Source organism: Lynx canadensis, chromosome A3 (genome assembly GCF_007474595.2).
Source record: "Lynx canadensis isolate LIC74 chromosome A3, mLynCan4.pri.v2, whole genome shotgun sequence".
In the NCBI taxonomy this organism is placed as follows: domain Eukaryota; kingdom Metazoa; phylum Chordata; class Mammalia; order Carnivora; family Felidae; genus Lynx; species Lynx canadensis.
The window spans coordinates 56887338-56907971 of record NC_044305.1 but is presented as its reverse complement, the minus strand read 5'-3'; the positions used below and the strand labels follow the sequence as shown (position 1 = coordinate 56907971).

General features: G+C 44.6%; 1 protein-coding gene across 2 annotated transcripts; it reads right to left on the bottom strand.

Annotated features, from left to right (window-relative positions):
• Nucleotides 1–3083: 3083 nt before the first annotated feature.
• MFSD9 (major facilitator superfamily domain containing 9) lies at nucleotides 3084–19783 on the bottom strand. 2 transcript variants are annotated; one of them, XM_030310318.1, is made up of 7 exons: nucleotides 19578–19666; nucleotides 16966–17096; nucleotides 14534–14621; nucleotides 13284–13327; nucleotides 12840–12969; nucleotides 10076–10285; nucleotides 3084–6895 (listed from the first exon to the last, which is right to left on the bottom strand). In XM_030310318.1, exons 3-7 carry the CDS (start codon nucleotides 14601–14603, stop codon nucleotides 6105–6107), a joined length of 1245 nt encoding a protein of 414 aa, XP_030166178.1. In that variant the 5' UTR covers nucleotides 14604–14621; nucleotides 16966–17096; nucleotides 19578–19666; the 3' UTR covers nucleotides 3084–6104. The 2 variants fall into 2 exon arrangements, with proteins under 2 accessions (XP_030166178.1, XP_030166177.1); XM_030310317.1 differs by lacking the exon at nucleotides 16966–17096 and having other exon boundaries at nucleotides 19578–19783.
• Between the last annotated feature and the right edge of the window lie 851 nt (nucleotides 19784–20634).

The window sequence follows — 20634 nt, the reverse complement described above, 5'->3', positions numbered from 1 at the left end:
TGAGCTGAAATCAAGAGTCAGATTCTTAACCGACTGAGCCACCCAGGTGCCCCTTAATTTTCTGTATGTCAACAGACCCTTTTGTAAAGGGCTCGAAGATAATGCATGCTCTGGAATTTTGAACGCTGCTTTCCAAAGCCAACGCAAGGAAAACAAATTAGGTTAATGCCATCCACTGTCTTAAGGAATGATTTTTAGAGATGATTTATGCAGGGCTGTGTACCAACAGATCACATTTTTAGGTTTTCACTAACGTTTTCGTACCTGATCGAAACCACTTACTGTGGTTTCAGTTGCTACCCCAAGTACCTCTTACTGCTGGGCGTGCAGTTCAAGTTCTTCCCTTTAGCTGGAAAGTTACTTTGAATGGCGTCACAACTTGGCATACTCTGTTGTGTTACTCATTCCAAAAAGATGGCACAGGGAAGGTGCTTTGAAGGTGCCCAGGAGAAAACGATCACCCTTACCCGTGTCATTACCACCTGGCACTGGTCAGGAGTTGGCTTGATGCCAGGCATCATGACCAAGGCAAGCTGGACCATGCACCCATTCACATGCACTCCCACTCACAAGGGCCAGGCCCCAAGTCAGCAGCAAATGCATTCATTACATCAGGTTCATTCTGGATAGTTCATGTGGCCTCAATTTCATTGGGTAAACTCAGGAGAGATTTAGGTGGGTAAGCTATCACATGAAAAAATAATTCTCAATATGGATAAGAAGCTGAGTCCCAGTGATTCAAAATGTAAGAGATTCTTTGATAAGCCTGAAGAAAGGACATCTCCTATTCCATGTTGTAAACTGCAACTATTAATAGGTACTTTAACTACTTTTATCCCCCGCCACAGTGTATATTTTGGAAAAAAAGATGTTTATTTATCAGGATGTAGTATAGTTTAAATCAAGACTGATTAAAATACAATTTTTCATTCTAACAAGATCCTTATAGTCCACTTTTATGCTATAGTTTATGCGTATAATTATTGGTAATAATTAACACCTCCTTCTTTAATGTTTATAATTATCTTTTCCCCTCAAGGAACAGCACAAGCTGTTTGAGAGTGTCCAATTCCAGATAAAATCCACACTATTTCTTACAATGTACTGAATCACAAAAACAGTAGAAATTGCATTGTTTTTCATATGCAGCCGTCTGTAAAATAGTGGGATTAGACAATCCATTGGGAAAAGTGAGAAATCTAAAGTAAAATAATGTTTTAAAATAAGTTAGCATTTGTGTACCTGATTGATTAAAAATAAATCCTATTGATGAGATATCTTAAAACAATTTGCTTACCAACGGTGTGCAATAAATTTCAGATTATGTGTATATTTGGTATTAGCAGATGGTGTGCAAAGCCAAAAGCTTGTTGTTCTTACTATTAGGACATGTTTCTACAGTAACTGGAAGTTCACATTTTCAGGCGCTTCTGGATACTGATGTAAAATATGTATCAGGATACAGCAATGGCTCCTAAAAATGACAATTAGAATAAATGACAACACTTCATTATAATTTTAAAGGGGTTGTATGATTAAAGAAAATTATTACCATGTAACTGGCAAGTTCTTCAGGAAAAATAAAGCTTTAGGACAGAAAATTATTTTTTCAGTTCATCACCCTGTTCTGAGAGGAGTCACATTATACATCATCCTGGCTAGATCTGTGGTATCTCTATTGTGGAATCTCTTATTTCAGAGACTTCTTTTGAAAAGAAAAATCTTTTTCTAACATTTATTTTTGAGAGACAGAGCAAGACAGAGCACGAACAGGGGAGGGGCATAGAGAGAGAGGGAGACATAGAATCCTGAGCAGGCTTCAGGCCCTGAGCGGTCAGCACAGAGCCCTATGTGGGGCTTGAACCCACGGACCAGGAGATCATGACCTGGGCTGAAATTGGATGCCCAACCAACTGAGCCACCCAGGTGCCCCTATTTCAGAGACTTCCTAAAGGCTTAAGTTTCCAGGAGGAATAGGACATGGAGAATTACCATGCTGGCTACGCTCACACTCCAAATAAAAAGCCATTCTCTTGTAACAGACGCCCAAATGCCTGAAATTTCTCCTAAGTGGATTGACATTCCCCCTCCCCCACAGATGTCTAAATTTCTTCTAGAAATGTCCTCAGGAAAAGACGCCTTCTTAATGTTCTGAACATGCAGAGAACAAACTTCCATAAATGCCCACACGTGTTCTCTGCCAGCTAACATAAGAAGGGGCACAATGTGCTCAACACTCATTACGAGACTTTCTAACATTGCCTGACCTCCACCTGGACCAGACACGTGGGTGTTGCCCACAGTCCCTTCCAGAATCTCCCTGGAGGTCACAAGCTGATAATCTCCAGGCCTTTCAGAAAATTTTGTGCCCTACCTGCCTCCCTCAGTGTGCATGACCACTTCTCCCTCATGTTCCTCTTGGATTCCCGCCCTAGAGGGACCTTTAACATAAAGCCTGGGAGCATTCTCCAACATGAATTCTTCAGTGGCTCCCCCCCCCCCCCATCTGTGAGAATGAAGCTCACTCCTGAGCATGGTACACAAGACCCTCCATGATCTAAGCCAGACACTCTCAACTCTGGGGCACTTTGGAGTCTGGTTCTCAAGGTCCAGGGCAAGCTCTGGGCATCAGGTGACTCTAATATGCAGCACTGATTCTAGCCCCTTCTGTGTGCTGCAGACATCACTCTTGACCCACACGGCCTGGGTTTCGGAGCCTTGCACGGGTCACTGCCCTGGCCAGGAATGCCCTGCTCCCTTTGTGAATTTTGCTCATCTCTCTGGACTTGAGGGCGAGGTATACCTTCCTTCTGTGGAGAAGGCCAAGTATTCAGAACCCAAAACCCTGAGGCTGAGTCACAGAACTTATAAGTTGTGGCTGGCATAATGGTGAAAGGGTGCCATTTCCTTTATAAACTTCTCAGGCAAGTTCAATGCCCCTAAAATAAGATTCCATATAATATTAAGTTGAATCATGTGAAACCGCGGTTATTTTTGACTTAGAAAAATGGCAATTTCATGTGGCTCAACCTACATACTTCGGAAATTTTACACAAGTTACTCAAGAGCTTAAAAACAAAACGCAAACTTTAACACAAACTTTAATTGAGCAGATTTAATTTCCCTGAGATCATATTCCATAAGTCATACAAATACTGTCCATTAGACCAGTGGTTTTAAAAATTTACTGTACATACAAAGCAGCTGGGTATCTTGTGAGAGTGGTTCCCAGCAGCTCTGTGGTGGGGCACGAGTTTACACATCTAACAAACTCCAGGGGATGTGGACGTTGCTGGTTCCTGGAACATACTTTTGAAGAGCAATACATTGGACCACGTAAGAGGAACTCCAGGCATATATCAGTGGTACTGTGGGTTTGGTCCAGACCATCGCAATACAGTGGATATTGCAATAAATCGAGTAAAATGCATTTTTTGGTTTCTTATGCATAAAACTTATGTTTATACTACAGTGTAGTCTATTAACTTTACAGTAGCATTATGTCTAAAAAAAACAATGTCCATACCTTAGTGAAGAATACTTTCTTGCTAAAAAATGCCAACCACCCTCTGAGCTTTCCGTGAGTGGTAATCTTTTTGCTGGTTGGAGGATCTTTTCTCAATGTTGATCAGGGTGGTGGTTGCTGAAGGCTGGGGTGGCTGTGGCAATTTCTTAACGTAAGACAGCAAGGAAGTTTGCCACATCGATTGATTCTTCCTTTGCCTTGAACACTTACGGGCCACGGAAGGGTTGTTAACTGGACCGATTTCAGTACTGTTGGGTCTCAAGAAATAGGGAGGCCCGAGGAGAGGGCGAGAGACAGGCGACCAGCCAATTGGTAAAGCAGTTGGAACACATAACAAGTATTGATTAAATTCACCATCTTATATGGGTGTGGCTCATGGCACCCCAAAACAGTTACGAGAGGAAAACCTAAGATCACTGATCACATATCACCAGACCAAATACAGTGAAAAAACTGGAAATATTGTGCGAATGACCAAAACGTGACACAGAGACACAAAGCGAGCAAATGCTATTGGAAAAAATGGCGCAGACTTGCTTGATGCAGGGTTACCACAAGCCTTCGGTTTGTAAAAAACACAGTATCTGTGATGCACAATAAAATGAGGTGCAATAAGACAAAGTATGCCTGCATAATATTTCTCAAAAAAAAACATAAGTGTGGAGAATAACGAAAATGTTTCTCTACTCTTCTGTACTAAGATCAACCCTGGTTTTCGGGATTTCCAGAGATCTGGTTAATTGTAAAGCCTTAATAAATTTGTAGGCTTTATTTAACTTCAAAATTAAAGTCCTATGATTTCAAACATTTAATAATGACTATATTAAAGAGTGCTTAAGAAACTTGTCTATTTCTGAGTGCACAGAAAGGATAATCTTCGGAGAAATTCTACTTCATTGCATAAACCCATGATTACTTCTTGTCTTTTGCGTCTAACCTCTATGATGATTTGGTGTGCTCCTTAAGGGCCAACACCATTGTATATCATATTTTGGTTTCACCAAAAGCACTTAGCGCTTGTATAAAAGTTCACAATTATAACACTTAATAAAAAGTTAATATTTTCTTTGCAGCCAGATAGGAGAAAGGACAATCTTCAAACATCCAATTAATTCTTTCTCATAAAGGTATGAGTTTACCCCACACACAACTTCTAAAAATAGAGAAACATTTTTTTTTCTGCTTTACATACTAGTATTAACGTTACAACTGATTAGTGTACTAAAGTATCATTTACAATTATACATGTGTTAGGCTGAGAACAGGAATAAGTTCCTAGTGGACCACTTAAAAAGAATGAAGGGAATATGAACTGTGGTAGTTTGGGTGAGGAAAATAGAAGGGGCTCCAAAGTAATTTTTATTAATGGCTGACATCATCCAAATAGCAAGAGCCTCACAGATGCTCTTGTGAGTTTGTGCCAACCTTCACTCTGGGCCTCTTGGCTGGACCCTGGGGACCTACTTTTGGAATGGCAGTTTGGGCCTAGGAAAAGGCACACCAAAACATTTCCCTGTAGATCAGCATAGCTCTTTCGTTCCCAGTTGTGATACTAAAAAGAGATAAAGGAAATGACTTTTAACATAAGATGCTGTAGAACTAAGATCCCTCTGATGAGGCATGACACCTGACTCTTACACTGCATGAGATGTCATCTTAAAGGCATTCCTGTGCTTTGGCTTCTCCACTGGGCTCTACCACCATCCAACTGATGCACCTGCTGGACCACTGGCTTCTGGGAGCAGTTCATGCCCGATAATCCAGGGAGAACTGGCCAGACGAACAACAACCAGCTCTCTGTAGAGCGTGGGGCTTCAGAGGCAGTGGACACAGGGGACGGGGCCCAGGAACCTGTTTCTCCTCTTATGGAGCATGACTGCCAAGAGCTCGGGGAAATGTCACACACTGTGATCATTTAATTTTAATAGTTCGAACTGGGTTAGCTATTCATAAACACAACCAAGTTTCTGGCTTTTGACTTGACTCAAAACCAGTATGGTCTCTGAATGATCCTTTTTCTGCCTCCATGAGAAAGTGCAAGTGGTGCTGATAAAATACAGGTTTCTGGGCCTTCCCGAGGCCCCCCGAATCAGTCTCTGGGGCCAGCTATCTGATTTTCCTGGTTTCCCAGGGGGAACTAGAACTCATAACCTTGTTATGACTTGAGAAAGTGACAGGCGAGTTTCAGTAAAGCAGCTTCTTCCATCTCTAGGATTCTCATAGCAGAAAGGCCCCCTCTTAGTTTACGCATTTTGAAATGACACCTGTGTCCCAGTGGATCACTTTATTAATGTGATACCCTAATTTTTACTTAGCAGGGGACCATATCACCTTCTGTTAACCTACCACCATCCCCCTCTCCCAAAGCTGGTAGTGCTTTCCCTGGAAAATTTTAACCCCGCTGGTTGGGTGCGAAGAGGAGACTTTCACAGAACGTTTAATACCTTCCCCTTTGACAGAGATGACTTCTGATCATCCAGCAGGATGGACCCGGACGTCTATCGACGCGGGACACCCGCTGGGGAACCATCCCTCCTTCACAGCCTCGGAGTTGGTTTCTTGCCCGTCCACTTCCATTCTACTCGCTTTTTAATTTGTCTCTGCCCCCACGCCCATAGCGGGGTCTGTTCACTGACATTATGAAAATCGCCACGAGGGCCAGGACAGCCCCCAGGCTGGGGGGCCCGCATGGGCTGACCTCCTGCGCGACCCCCGAAAGGAGGGGGGCGACGATCCGGCCCACGGCCGTGACCGACTGCCCCACACCGATGACGGTGCCGCTGGCCTGCGCCCCTCCCGCAGCCAGCTGTAGGTCGGTGATGCAGGTCCTGCCCACGGCGGTGGAGACGGCCAGCAGCGAGGCGCAGAGCACGGCCACGGCCACCGTGTGGGTGGCGGCGTGCAGCAGCAGCAGCAGGCAGGTGAGCGCGCTCGAGTGCAGCAGGACCGCGTGGCCGTCATGCCGGTAGAGCCGCAGGATGGGCCCCAGCGCCAGGCCGGCCAGGGCGCCCAGGGCGCTGCTGTAGCTGATGAGGTAGCCGGCCGCCCGCGGCCGCACCCCGAAGCGCTCCTGCAGGCCCACCACGAAGTTACTGTAGTAGAGCATGGCCGCCACGGCCATCAGCAAGCGCACCATAAAGATGTCCCACATTTCGGAAAATATCAGGCTCTTCATGTCCCGCAGGGTGGAAGCGACCTCCACCCAGGGCGGCCTGGCAGGCTTCCCACTGGCCCTGCTCTGGCAGGGGGCGGCCGCTTCCTGCACTTCGCAGTCTGTCTTCCCCCAAAGTGTGGGGTTCTTACCCACTGGCAGGCCTTTTTCTGTACTGGTGAGCTCAGCATCCCGCCATGGAAACAGCCAAACCAGCCCTGTTAAGACAGCATAGGATCAGTCACAGCAGGCTGCCCGCCCTGAATCCCACAGCGCCCCCACGGGGGTGAGCAATTGTAAGGGATTGCTACTCTGTATTTCTGTATTAGTATGTTTACCCATCTGTATTTTTGAATCCAGTTTTTAACTATTCCCACAGCTCCTTCTACCCCATTTTGATCGCAGAATTCTGCGATTCACCTAAAAAAACCAAAACCTACACCTGCAAAATGTTCACTTTTTTCCCATCTCAAGAGCTGGTTTCCTATATCATGCAATATCTAAGTTCTCATGCTGTGTGTTTAAATTCTTCCTATCATTACCTTCTAATTCTCCACCTATCCACTATCTACCTACCCATCCATCCACCCATTCATTCACCACCCGTATTTCATCCGTTCGAATACTGAATATTTATGCCTCCTAAATGCTAAATTCTGTGCTGAATAGTAGGAATATATTAACCAACAAGACCAGGCCTATACAATCCCTGCCCTCAAGGAATTTAAGTCTAAAAGGGGGGTTGGACAAGCAAAGCAACTGGATTACAGGGTAAGTGCTAAGTTAGGGGAAGCACAGGATGCTGTGAACAGACACAGCCGGGGAGGGACAGCTTGACACCCAGGACCCATCAGAAAGCACCTGCTTGGATCTGCCCCTAGTCAAGGCCATCATGTGCTTTCGTGAGTCACACCTCAAAATCTCTGGGGGTGCCATTCTCACGGACCGTGATGCATGACCTGACACAGCAACTCCATTCCTATTCGGATAATCCCACCTCCACCCTTGTGACTGGCACATTCCTGCCATGATTGTTTTATTTATCCCATGCCATCCAAGTAGAATGACCTATTGGCATGGCCAATCCATGCCCCCAAATGTCTTAAAACTGAATTCCGGCTTGCCATTCTACGATATCTTTTCCAAACTCATGCTGTTGGGTTCTCAGTCCTTCCACACTTAAATTCAACTTGGACCAGTGACCATTCAGGCCACCTCATGCCGTTTTCAGCAGCTACATCTGTGTGTGTGTGGTTTCTCCAAATATAGTACAGGTGGACTATTAGCCAGGGACTAATTTATGACAGGAAACTAACCACGCAAGAATGCAGGCCTGGACTTTCCACCTCTTCTGATCTTTAAAAGGGCCCTCAGACATTTCATAGAACCTTGATAAAAATGAGAAAGGCTTGTCCCTGGAAGACTGAGAGGAGGAGTATAATTAAAATAATAGTAAGATGATAATCATGACAGCAACTAACATTTACTGAGGGCTTCCCATACTCGACTCAGAGGGGTGAGCTGCTTGTGTGCAAGGCCTATGGTGTTCGTCCTAACAAGCACAGGAGTGTTGTCACCCTGTTTTACGGATGAGGAACTGAGGCAACCCACCCAAGGCCCACGCTAAAAAGTGGCAAAGCAGGAATCTGAATCTAAGTCTGTTAGACTTCTGTCTGAAAACAGAAATCGTGGAAAAAAGACATAAAAGGCCTTTCTCAGGCAACGGGGCAGATCAGACAGAGGATATGAGAAGCTGAAGGGGTAAAGAGGGTTGAGGAAAACAGTTGAAGTTGTTGAGGGGAAAAAAAACAAAAACAAAAACAAACACCGTGCACTGAGTTCAATGCACTGTTAGGCCAAAGCCCCGTGTGAGACACCGTCTGCTCTCCAGCCCCTCACCCCCCCTTGTTCTCCTCTGCTATTTCCTGCATCAGCTTGGTCCAGCGACCTCCACATTTCTTAAGAGTGTAAGATAAATCCCTATTACTTTTTTTAGCCATCGTGGTTGAGAACGCTTGCAGGTGAATGTATCCCTGACTGACTCAGACCCATTCACAGGCTTAGGTGAGGACAAAATATTAAACAGCAGCACTACTGGAGAATCCAAAACAGAACTCCATAATCATGTTCTTCGTTTACACACTGACTTCTGACTTCAAGGGCTATCGCATTCATCACATTCCTTCGTGTGGGAAGGTACCTGGCCACACCAACTGGTCAGGTGCTTAAAGTATTATCTAGATTTACACTAATCCATCAGACTTCGCCTCCCGGTTGAGGTTGCAGGTTAAACTTCTGGCAGGAAATCATAAAGTATTCTTGTGAGGACTGACACTGAACCCACGAACTCTGCTTCCTGAGTGTGAAATCCTAGCTCAACATGGAAGTTATCACTCAATGTGGAGCCTTGAATACAAAGACTGAAAATGGTGCAGTAGGTTAGCGTTACATTTAAGAAAAACTGAATAACGTGAATCACTCTTCTTGCTTATAAAGTTGTTCATCTAAGGCTCATCCACGTTCCAGTCTCTGGGCAAAGAGGTTCATCTTCTTTGCTTTAGGTAACTGACCCTGTATCCAGGGGCTCACAGTCCAGTCAGTATTCTTTGATTCATCAAATATTATTGAGTTCAGTTTTATGCCTGGCATGTTCTGGGCAGGAGTGACAACAATGAGCAAACCCCTATGCCTGTGTGTTTACTTTCTAATGGTATGTGTGGGGAGGTGGGGAGGAGAGGGACAGAAAGAATAGAGGCAAGAAAACAAATTTCTAATATAATTTCAGAAGTGCTGTCAAGAAAATGGGAGTTATTTTAAACAGGATCATCAGGGGAGGCCTTTCCAAGGAAGAAAATATTTGACACCTGAATGATAAGAAGAAAGACCCAGTAAAGATATTTGGGAAGAATGCTGTAGGCGGAGGAAAGAGCAAATTGCAGTGCCCTCCTGTGGGAATGAGCCTGGTGTGTGTGAGGTCGACCAGGAAGCCAGTGTGGCTGACGCATACGAAGGGAGGCAGAGTGAGGGGCAGGGCCAGCTCACCACTACGCTGGCTGTATGAGACACATATGTGCTTTTAGCATGATGGAAAGACATGGGGGGGGGGGGTCTGTAGCAGGGGATGAAGTGGTCCAACTTCAAATTATAAGTCTACTTATTCTAAGGTGAAAGGTGAAGGGGGTTAAGAATATGCTTAACAGGATGAACACGGAGTCATGTACAGAATGGCTGAATCACTGTATTGTACGCCTGAAACTAATAGAACACTGTATGTTAACTAGAGTGGAACAACAACAAAAATCCGCCTATTTTAAGAACAACAAATTGTAAGGAGATAAAAGTAAATCAGTGTGAATGCATAAACTAAACAGTCTTCTTATGATGAAATGTCAACTTACCAGCATTGAGAATGAAGACAGAAAAACAGATGAAGGCTGTTAGATAAAATCCACCATCTAACTCAGTAAGATATCCACCAACCATGGGGCCCAAGATGAAGCCCACACCAGAGGCTGCATTGAACTGTCCAATTACTAGGGGTCGTTCCTTCTCTGCAACCAGATCAGAGAGCAGAGCTCTTGAAATGGAGAGTGTGTGTTTAAAAATACCTGTAAGGGGACAAGAAACATGCTCTGTGACATTTTTCAGACCAAAAGTATCTTGCATTTCATCTCTATCACTGACAAGAGTTCTAGTCTCCACTCTCTTTGAATGTCTAAGCTCTGCAGTTTGATGCCTCCGTGACTGGACTCCCGGTCGAGCCCCACGGTCCTAGTTGGTCAACTTACCCCTGGTGGTGAAGCCCTGAATCCTCAGCTTCCCCACCTCCCACCCTGACATCCCAGTATCTCCGGTCCTCTCTGTTAGCCAAGTGCAATTCATGGTGACTTCTCTACAGAGATGTATCATTTTTTATTCATTCACTCTGTGAATAAACATTCACTGCATACCTACTATACGTCCAGCATTAACTTTGACCCTTGACACAAATGTATCTATCTTCACAGAGCCTGTGTGTGCGTGTGTGTGTGTGTGTGTGTGTGTGTGTGTGTGTGTATGTGTATAAAGGTGATAATTGCTACAGAGAGAAACAGAACAGGCAAGAAGGATAGGGAGTAAAAATATAAAAATATGATGACACGGTCATCTAAACAATACAAACTGATTTTCTATTAGCAAGAGGGTTATGAATTGGTTGACTAAACAAACTGAAAGCTGTGACATGGCTTAATAAGAGATTCAATTATATGTTACAACTTCATATTCCTCCTACTTCTGCTGATGTATTTGACTTGTCTGCGCCCATACTCCCATACGCTGAACAGACTGTGCATTCTGGTAACACAGCTTGCCCACAATGTCGATTGATGCATAGCAGGCACTCGATCAATGCTCCTGCAGGGTCTGCCTGAATTTTCTCCCAACTGTGATGTAACACAACAGTTTCCAGCGATCTTCTTGAAAGAAGTTTAACTCCGCACATCACTCTGCCAGCACACTGATGCTGGGTTCTATACCCAGCTGTGTCTAAACATCAGAGAGGGTGTTTGCCTGATAACCAGCCTCTCTGGGAAACAAACTTATAAATCCCTTTGGTAATTAGGTAGAGAGACTCTCTCTAGACCTATTTCCTTGAATGTGAGAAAGGACGGGGCCGGAAGATGATTCCTAAGAGGCTTGATAGATTATGTTCCTGTGATTATAGTACTGTGTTTATTTTGAAATGATACCGATGTCGGGTTCACCTCACACACCTAAGGAAGGAGGAATGTGGTGAGAGTATGCGGTGAGAAACCGACGAGCTTTCTGGTACATTTCAGAGGCTGGGCTAGGGGACAGAGGGAGGAGGGGAACACCAAAGGTCTGCTTCTGGTACTTCAACCTCCCTCAGGTTCACCTTCAGGATACAAGGACCTGAATCTACACAGGACATTGCGTGGCACAACCCCTGCAAGGCTTCCCAGGGCTCCCTCACATCCCTGGGCCACCAAGCACTGTAGAGGTCCCCATAGCAAGAAAGAATTTTTATGTATAGCTCTCCTGTTGGCAAAGAGTATGACGTTCACCTAACAGAACTATCATTACTCAAACCAGGCTCACGTCATATTAAATAAAAACATTTTAATGACTGTTCACATTCAAAGCAAAGACCTTCATAAACATTTTTTTTGGGGGGGGGGTCAATAGAAAGGCGCAGCATGAATCCTGGAGGGTAAACTCAAAAGACTTGAAGAGTAAGAACGTATGTGACGGAAATGGGGTGAAAATCCCAAATAAGGTGATCATTAACTGCATGTCAAAAGGACTTATTTTATGCTCTGTTCCTTTGGGGTGTTAGTTAAAAACAAGCAGCTTCACTGAATACGGGCAGAGGTCCAGTGCTGCAAACTCATCCACAGGGCAGCAGTCTGTCAGTGCTCTATTGAGTAAGGGGAGAAAGAAACACTGAAACTCCAGGGCTCTCACAACTGAGAAAGGCAAAGAGAGAATAAAAAGCTTCCACAGGAACTGCCTACGCACCACACTATGACGGCATTCACAAGTGGTGTCTCAAAGAAAGGACAAAATGTTTCAATGAATGGACAAAATAAAAGCTATTTCGAAAATGCCAGAAACATTCAACGATAGTTTGGAAACAGAAACCAACCCATGAGCCATGAGCCACTACATTGTCATCCTAGTCTCTCCCTCAAGCAGCAGCCAGATTCACAGAAGGCTGTGGGAAAGCCATAGCCGTAAATCTCCACTTGAAGTCAGGAAGCCCAATTTCAAAACCATCAGCTCGCCAAGAGAAAGAACAGTAACCACAGTGCTGGCCAAAGACGTTGAACAAATTCTTACTGATTGACCGTACAGAGATCAGATCGATGGGAAGGAGACAGGTCTGTGCAGCCGCGTGATGATTCACACCGACAGACGGCAAGGGCTTCAGACTGTCATGTGCAAGCTTTGGAGCTCGGCACAAGTTAGCAGAGCCTGGCTGATACAAAGTGCTCCGCCACCAGCAGCGGCTGGTGTTGCACTCATTCTTGCTGTTGTCATTATTCTCTTTTTTACATAAGCTCTCATCAAGAAGGTAATTACCAGAAGGGAAGTCTCTTTCTACAGACACATGTAACTGACTTATTTTGAGTGAACACACACACAAAGGCAAGGACTCACCCACAGGGACTCTAGCAAGGACAAACAGGAACACATTGGTGGATGCTCCAAGAATCAGATAACCCAGGGCACTGAACAGAATGCACACCAGCAAGGAAGACCGTCTTCCAACCACATCACTCCAGCATCCCTGAGGAAAGCAAGGAACACAGCAGGTCCACCACGACTATGGAAATGCCCCCAAAATGTTTTTAAATATTTTTAAAAGTTTATTTTTGAGAGAGAAAGAGAGAGATCATGACAGGGGAGGGGCAGAGAGTGAGGAGACACAGAATCCGAAGCAGGCTCCAGGCTCCAAGCGTCAGCACAGAGCCCGAACTCACGAATGGTGAGATCATGACCTGAGTTGAAGTCAGATGCTTACCGACTGAGCCACCCAGGCAGGTGCCCTGAAATACCCCCAAAATGTGACCCAGATATGTTGCCAGATGGGAGATAACTTACCACCAATGTGCTAGAAAAGAGCTGCAAAATGCCATAGGAGGAGCCTACAAAAGACATCAGTAAATCAATAAAATCAGATGGACCCATCACAAAAAATGGATTAATATGGTAACAATTACAAAGAAATTAACAGAAAAACACTGGGGGTGGGGGGAGGACCATTTTTAAAAGGAAATTACCCTTTTTGTTTTCAGTTGGAAGAGTAAAGCAATACAATTTTTAATAAAAGACCTTCAAAAATAAAACTGAAGGAAGCAAAAGAGAGACTAAAGGTAAGGGCCGCCCGCAGGGACTCTGAGAGAGAGGCCTTCTCCCACTTTGTGAGGATATGCACCCCCAGCTGAGAAGACTGAACAGAGAGTACTTGGGGGGGAGTAGAAATCTGAAATCAGCAAGAATTCTACTGAGTCTTAATCTGCTGTATTATCTCATATGCCTCCAACATTCCAGTTTTATAAAGAACTGACAATGTTTTACAGAGCGCTTTTACCCCCATTATGTCAAATAACACGTCCCTTCTGCTCTGCATAAATACCTTCGTGCTGCTGTGTGGTCCAGTATGATTCCACCTTCCAAGGAAGTACAAATCAGGGCATGGAGGACTTACCAAACATTTTGTACACAGCTGTCCCCAAACATTTGCTTATCTAGCCTGTGAATTACCAAGGGCTCTCAGTCTTAACAATTTCTTGTACATTAGCACAATCCCAAGCCCTATTTTCTGTCTCTTGGGTGAGTCAGTGACTTGCAGATGTGCAGTTTTTATGCTGCACAGGTAGAGGGACCCTAACAACCCCCTAAGATATGCCGGTGGTGGTACAGGAAGCTTGGAACCAATTTGTCAGGGCTCACCCCAAATCCCTTTGCCACATGGCTTGAGTTCTGTAGGTTGTGTTTCTCTGGTTCCTCGCATTAGGTTACAGGTTCCTGCAGGCAGGAGTCTATACCTATCTTTTAACATACACAGCCAGCTCCTTGGAGAGGCTCAGGAAGTACCTGTAATGTCACTCGTGGTAAGGGGAAGGGGATAATGCTAAACCTCGAAACCTTTCTGAACACAGGTAATCTAGGGAAAGACAAACTGCATTTGCTCCAGGGCAACATTTTTAAGTATTCTGAAAATCCCTTTTATCCCCTTTTCAATTTACCTTTGGATAATATTCAGCTAGAAGACTGATTTATTTTTTGGGGTCTTAGTCTAGAGGATTGAAAATTCAGCACTCTGAAAATGTGCAATATTAACCACTCACCTACTATTCCAGCAACTGTTGGACTTGCTCCAAGAGACTTGACATGAAGGCTCAATAAAGGCACGACCATGCTTACACCAAACAAATCCTAAACAATAAAACACTAATTAACTCCGATTGAAACTGCAGCTTAGGTGTTCTCGAAGTGGTAATCCTAATAACAAACTGATTAAAAAAAATAAAAACAGGGGTGTCTGGGTGGCGCAGTCGGTTGAGTGTCAGACTTCAGCTCAGGTCATGATCTCGCGGTTCACGGGTTCGAGCCCCACGTCAGGCTCTGTGCTGACGGCTCAGAGCCTGGAGCCTGCTTTGGATTCTGTGTCTCCCTCTCTCTCTGCCCCTCTGTTGCTCATGCTCTGTCTCTCAAAAATGAATAAACGTTAAAAAAATTAAAAAAGAAATAAAAACAATACCTAAAATTTTCAGCAAACAAGAAATCATAATTGTATCTGTAGCATGCTATACTCATCAGGTTAAAGTTATCAAAGAATCAAAATACAATGATAATGTTATAAGAATTGCTACGTGTAAATGCCTGATCCCCATAACCTAGAATCATTCAACCTCAGCTTCTCTGTAATTGATCCTTAATACTCAGGGAGGCTATGAGACAGAAGTTAAAAAAAAAAAATGTTTGTGTGTAATGAAGTGGGAAAGGAAGTAGGGATAATGCATATTCCTTGGCAAAGCATCCCTTGCTTAATAATATGAATTTCCTCCCAGACTTAGGGAAGGCAACTAATCATGGTTTACAGCCTCACAAGGTAGTATCTGAAAAGAAAGTCTCAGCAAAGCAGGAAGGAGAAAGACGGCTGGAGTAGCAGGGAAAGCCAATGTTTCGCAGCTGGGTCAATGAAAGTGCATGGGATTTGGGGTCAGACAGTTTTCAGTTCCAGCTCCAACACTTCCTAAGCATGTGTGCTTGGAAAGTTATTGAATGTCACCAAGCATCAGTGCTGTCATCTGTAAAAAATGGGGATAATTTAATACCTGTCCGGTAGAAATATGATGTACATTAAAAGACATAATGGATGAGAAAGGTCTAACATGCAATAGAAGTTCACACATTTTTTCTCTTCTCCGGGACTGGGGATAAGTACTGATCCTTCCTGTTAGGTATTCTGAGTGAACAGGTAGATTGTTAATTTTTCCTTTAAGTTTTGTTCTCATTCCTACTTTACTTGGTTACTTTCTACAACTGGCTTAGAAGGAGGAAAGTACATTGGGCATACACACAGTTTTCTTTATATTCAGCCAGAATTCCTTTTGTTATAATCCTGGTTAAATACAAAGAAAGAAATGCATGAAAAATATTTTTTTCTTTGAGCCACAATGTATCTTTTGCCTGCCTCTTCTCCTGGTGGCTATACCTTCACCTAATTTTAGAAACATGAATCTCTAAATGCACTTTTCAGTGGCCCTTTTTCATGGTGACATCTTTAGGTGGCCATATAGTTACTATCCAGTGTTCTTTTTTTTTTTTTTTCAACGTTTATTTATTTTTGGGAGAGAGACAGAGCATGAACGGGGGAGGGGCAGAGAGAGAGGGAGACACAGAATCGGAAACAGGCTCCAGGCTCCGAGCCATCAGCCCAGAGCCTGACGCGGGGCTCGAACTCCCGGACCGCGAGATCGTGACCTGGCTGAAGTCGGACGCTTAACCGACTGCACCACCCAGGCGCCCCTATCCAGTGTTCTTAAATAGCCCATAAATTTATACAAGAACTACGGTTTATTATTTTGATATTAAGATTACTTAAAATTTCTTTTGGATCTGAGTCAATGCCTTGTGGGGTTTTCTGTCAGCTTTGTGTCATCAGCCTACTGATGTATCATATCATTTAAAAGACACAAAATACATCAGTTACCTACTGAATTTTCTGATCTGTCAGAAAAGGAAACTCAATTGTCCAACAAGATTTTATTTTCCAAAAACTTCCCAGTGCCCCTTGTCATTTAACTTTCAAAACGTTATTCTAAATAAAGGATGGAAGAGAAATAACTAAGTAGGTTGAGATTTATGGAAGGTAATAAGAAAACATAGGCTCATGTGAGCCTGAAAAATATTACATTTCCAAGGAGGATGGTGTTAGCTCTTTTGGGAAGTTGTGCTGTAAAACTGTCTTCCCTTGTACTATAAAAGGCAACCTCTCTCTTCCCGTGAATCCACACGCTCTTCAAAACCACCCACATTGCATGTGCTTTGAATGTTGCAACTGGTCACGTGCCTGTAACGATTTATAAGGAAATTAGGTGAGTGGGGATCGCTTACACCTTTCATGGGAACAGCTACATCTCTGTCAAAACCGGTGAATATGCTGTCCAGGATCTTTTTCAGGGTAGGAACCCTGAAAGTATTTTGTGATGAGTAAATTGCTAATAAGAGAATAAGAGACCTGACTACAGCTGATTAAATAAAATATGAACCTCACCGTGTATCTGGAGGAGAGGGACTGAAATCACAGATGTTAGCACCATCTTAGAATGGTAACCGAAAAGGGTCCAGAGGGCCTTCTTGGTCTTCCTTCTTAAACAGGTTGAAACCCGGAAGCCCAGATGAGAACTAAAAACAGAACACTTTGGCAAATGACTTCTTTAATCTTGTTCCCTTCCTCTCTTATTAATCCAAAACCATTTTCTCGAAAGTCTTAGGGCTCTTTACATCTCTAAATATATTAAAAGTAATAACTAAGTTATGTATAATATTCCTTAGATGTTAGCTAACAAAGAACCATCAGATCCTTCATGGATACCCAAAGCTGCACATATTTTAATTGCTTACATTTTCCATTAAAAAAAAAATCCCTATTCTCTTTTAACTTTTGGGAAATCTTACATTCTCCCCTGAACATATTAGAGACCTGATGATTCTCTTGAACAAATTATTAAAATTTTACATCAGTCTTGCTAAATGAGACTCGCTGTGTGCACAGCGCATACACAACGTATGAGAAGCTCTGAATATTCAAATCTGTGTTGGGACGCTGACCGTGATGAATGATCTGTGAATTTATTTAAAAAACTCAAACAATTTTGAATTTTAGGTCATGCTGGTTTCTCTGAACTCCAATCCGGACTTTCCAGGGGAGGGCCCAAATCCTCTTCCTCTGTAAGAACCAGACGGTAGTACCATATGAGAGAGGGAAGCAGTAGCTTACAGTACCCAGCTCCTACCAGAGGGTGGATGGCAGCCAACTCCCTTTCGAAATCTCCAGAACCACTCACACTCAATAGTTTTGAATTCTGGGTGACTAGAATGGAAAGTGGAAGAGGTATTTACACCCTGAAACTGAACTAAGATTAAGGAATGCCAAGCTGAGGCATTCTGGAACTGGAGGCACTGAGCCTGGGGCGGGGTAGGGTGGGCAAGGTGAACTTAGGCAGAGTTTCCGTGTGAAGTGCTGCCCTCCTGAGTGCTTCATGGCTCTGTGTTTACAGTGACCTGGTGAAAATGCTTTCATCATTGTCTTAACTATTAATTCAACATTAAAACTTTACAGGCTGATGAACACCTTGCAGTGAGGAGGGGGCAGGGAGACTGCCTTCCTGCTCGTCTCCTAGCTGAGCATGGCTCAGCATCCAGACTCCATCATACTGGGGAGCAGTGGTCTTAACCTGCATCTGGGCAGAAAACGGTAATTCCTCTTTGCCAAGACCTAGTGACACTGGGGACTACTGACGGCCGAGGCAGTCTTCTCCCAGGGACGTTTAACCTGACTAGTTCCTTTTGTCATCAAGATACAGACTCAGCAAAGAGGAAATCCTACTGGACCTTTGTCCCAATTCTCCCCTAACATGGATCGGCTCACAACCAGAGCAAATGCACCGGGTCTAGACTTGGAAAGAGAGGAGTAAAGAGTTGGATCTCGGGTTCCTGGAGATAATGGCCCATGAACTACCAACACAAGCTTACTAGTAAGACAGTTAAATTCTTCCCAGCAGGGACTATGTATTACAATGATTGGAGCTCTAAAGGATCTACCACATAGCAGCTTTTCTGAAATTCTATCAATAATAAATGGATGGATGTATGGATGACTTCCTCCATCCTACACTCATCTTTCTAAGCTTTCCATTCTACATTGGAAATAATAATAACTGCCCTTTATTTAACCAGGACACACACACAAGTCATGAAAAAACCAAATCTGCGTTGTCCAATCTTTGTTGAAGGGCAGATGTGTATAATTCACTGTGGTTTGCATTTTTTTTGGTTGGTAATACAGGTGTGCTGTTTCGAAGGGACACATGCACCCCTATGCTTATAGCAGCCCTATCGACAATAGCCAAATATGGAAAGAGCCCAAATGTCCATCAAAGGATGAATGGATAAAGAAGATGTGTGTGTATATATATAGTGTGTATATATATATATATATATACAAACAATGTAATACTCCAGTGTGTGTGTATGTGTATACACACACACACACACACACACACACACACACACACACACACACACTGGAGTATTACTCGGCAATCAAAAAGACTGTGGTTTGCATTTTTAAACACTCAAGTCTACCAGGAATCCTAGTGTAAATGTGCCTAATTCTCTCCAAGTGGGGTCATCAACAGAGACTTCCCCGACCTGGCCTGACATAAAGGCCTGTGTATTCCTAGCACATTTACAGACACCAGATCAGCTGGACTTCCTCAAGCTTGCCCACCAGCCCTAACTGTCCACCCTGCATGTGCAGTACCTACCACAGCATCTAACACCTGGGGTCACCTTTGAGCCCGGCTGGATCACAGATCACACTTGAGGCTGGTGCTGGGGGTCTTTCAGAGGTCAAGAGGGGCACAGGAGCTGCGAACTGGGCCCTCTAGAAAGCGCTTAGGGGCAATAAAGCAATATGGCCTGGCAGAGCGAAGGGGTTTAGGAGCAAGAGGAGGCTTGAAAAGTAAGGAAGCACCACCAGGCGGATCGCAGGTTCCCAGCCCTGGCTGAACCTTACCACCGCTCGAGCTTCAAGAAAAAAACCACCCCTAATTGGGTTCCAGGTCCAGGACGCAGACCTTCGACCTCAGCCCCGGAACTCACCAAGAAGCCCACCAGGTAAAGGCAGAGCAGGAAGCGGCGGGCTCTGACGGCACCGGCGCCAGGAGCCCGCGCCTCAGCCCCGGCACCCGGCTCCTGCCTTGGCTTCCGGGTAGCCGAGGCCAGCCCCCCGGCCGAGGCCAGGCCGCGGCGACCCCCAGGCTCCATACGAACGCTGGCTGGGGGGCGCGGCCACCGCAGCCGCTGCCGGGAACCGCCCCCGCACGCCGGCCCCGCCCCGAGCGGAAGCGAACGGCGTGCGCCTGCGCAGAGGGTAGCTCCACGAGGCTGCGGGGCGGTGGTCCGGGAGAGGCGGGCCCCGTGCGCAGCCGCAGTTTGGGCCCGGGACGCGGAGCTGACGGCGCGCGCCCGTGGAGCGTGAGAGACGCGCCAGCTTTGTTGTGGTAATGATGATGCTTTATGTTTCCATGGACTGGAGGGTTCAGTAAAGAGCTTCACCAAAGAGTATGCCCCCCTCCGCGCCCCCCCCCCACCCGGGTGGTGGCTGCCCAGCCTGGGAGACTCAAGACTTAGGCTCTAGTGGCCTCTGAGTGACGTGGAGTAGGTTCCTCTGACCCCTCCAAACTTCGGCTTGCCCGTTGGAAAAGCAGCGGAAATAATGTAGACTAATCTCAGAGAGCTGTGAGGATCCTGCAAATGCTTCCTGAGCCCGAGGGGAGGTTACAGTTGCCTGGAATAATTAATAATAAGCATGTAATAAGTAAACGTGATAAATCAGAAGCATACAATAAACAAGAGAAGAACACGATAAATAAAATAATACGGTGACAAGTGGTAGAAAAAAGGCCCTGTTTCCAGATGAAAACTAAGGCCGGGAGTGAGCTGCTCTTTTGGAAGCTTGGGAGAGGTGGCATGTGGACTGAGAAAGTTGAGGATATATATGTGTATATATACATATATATATATATATATATATATATACATATATATATATATATATATATATATATATGTATATATATATATATGGCGGAAACTTTCTGAACAAACTGAGTAATCAGGGAGATAAGCAGGAGGCAGGATCGATCATTCAGGACCT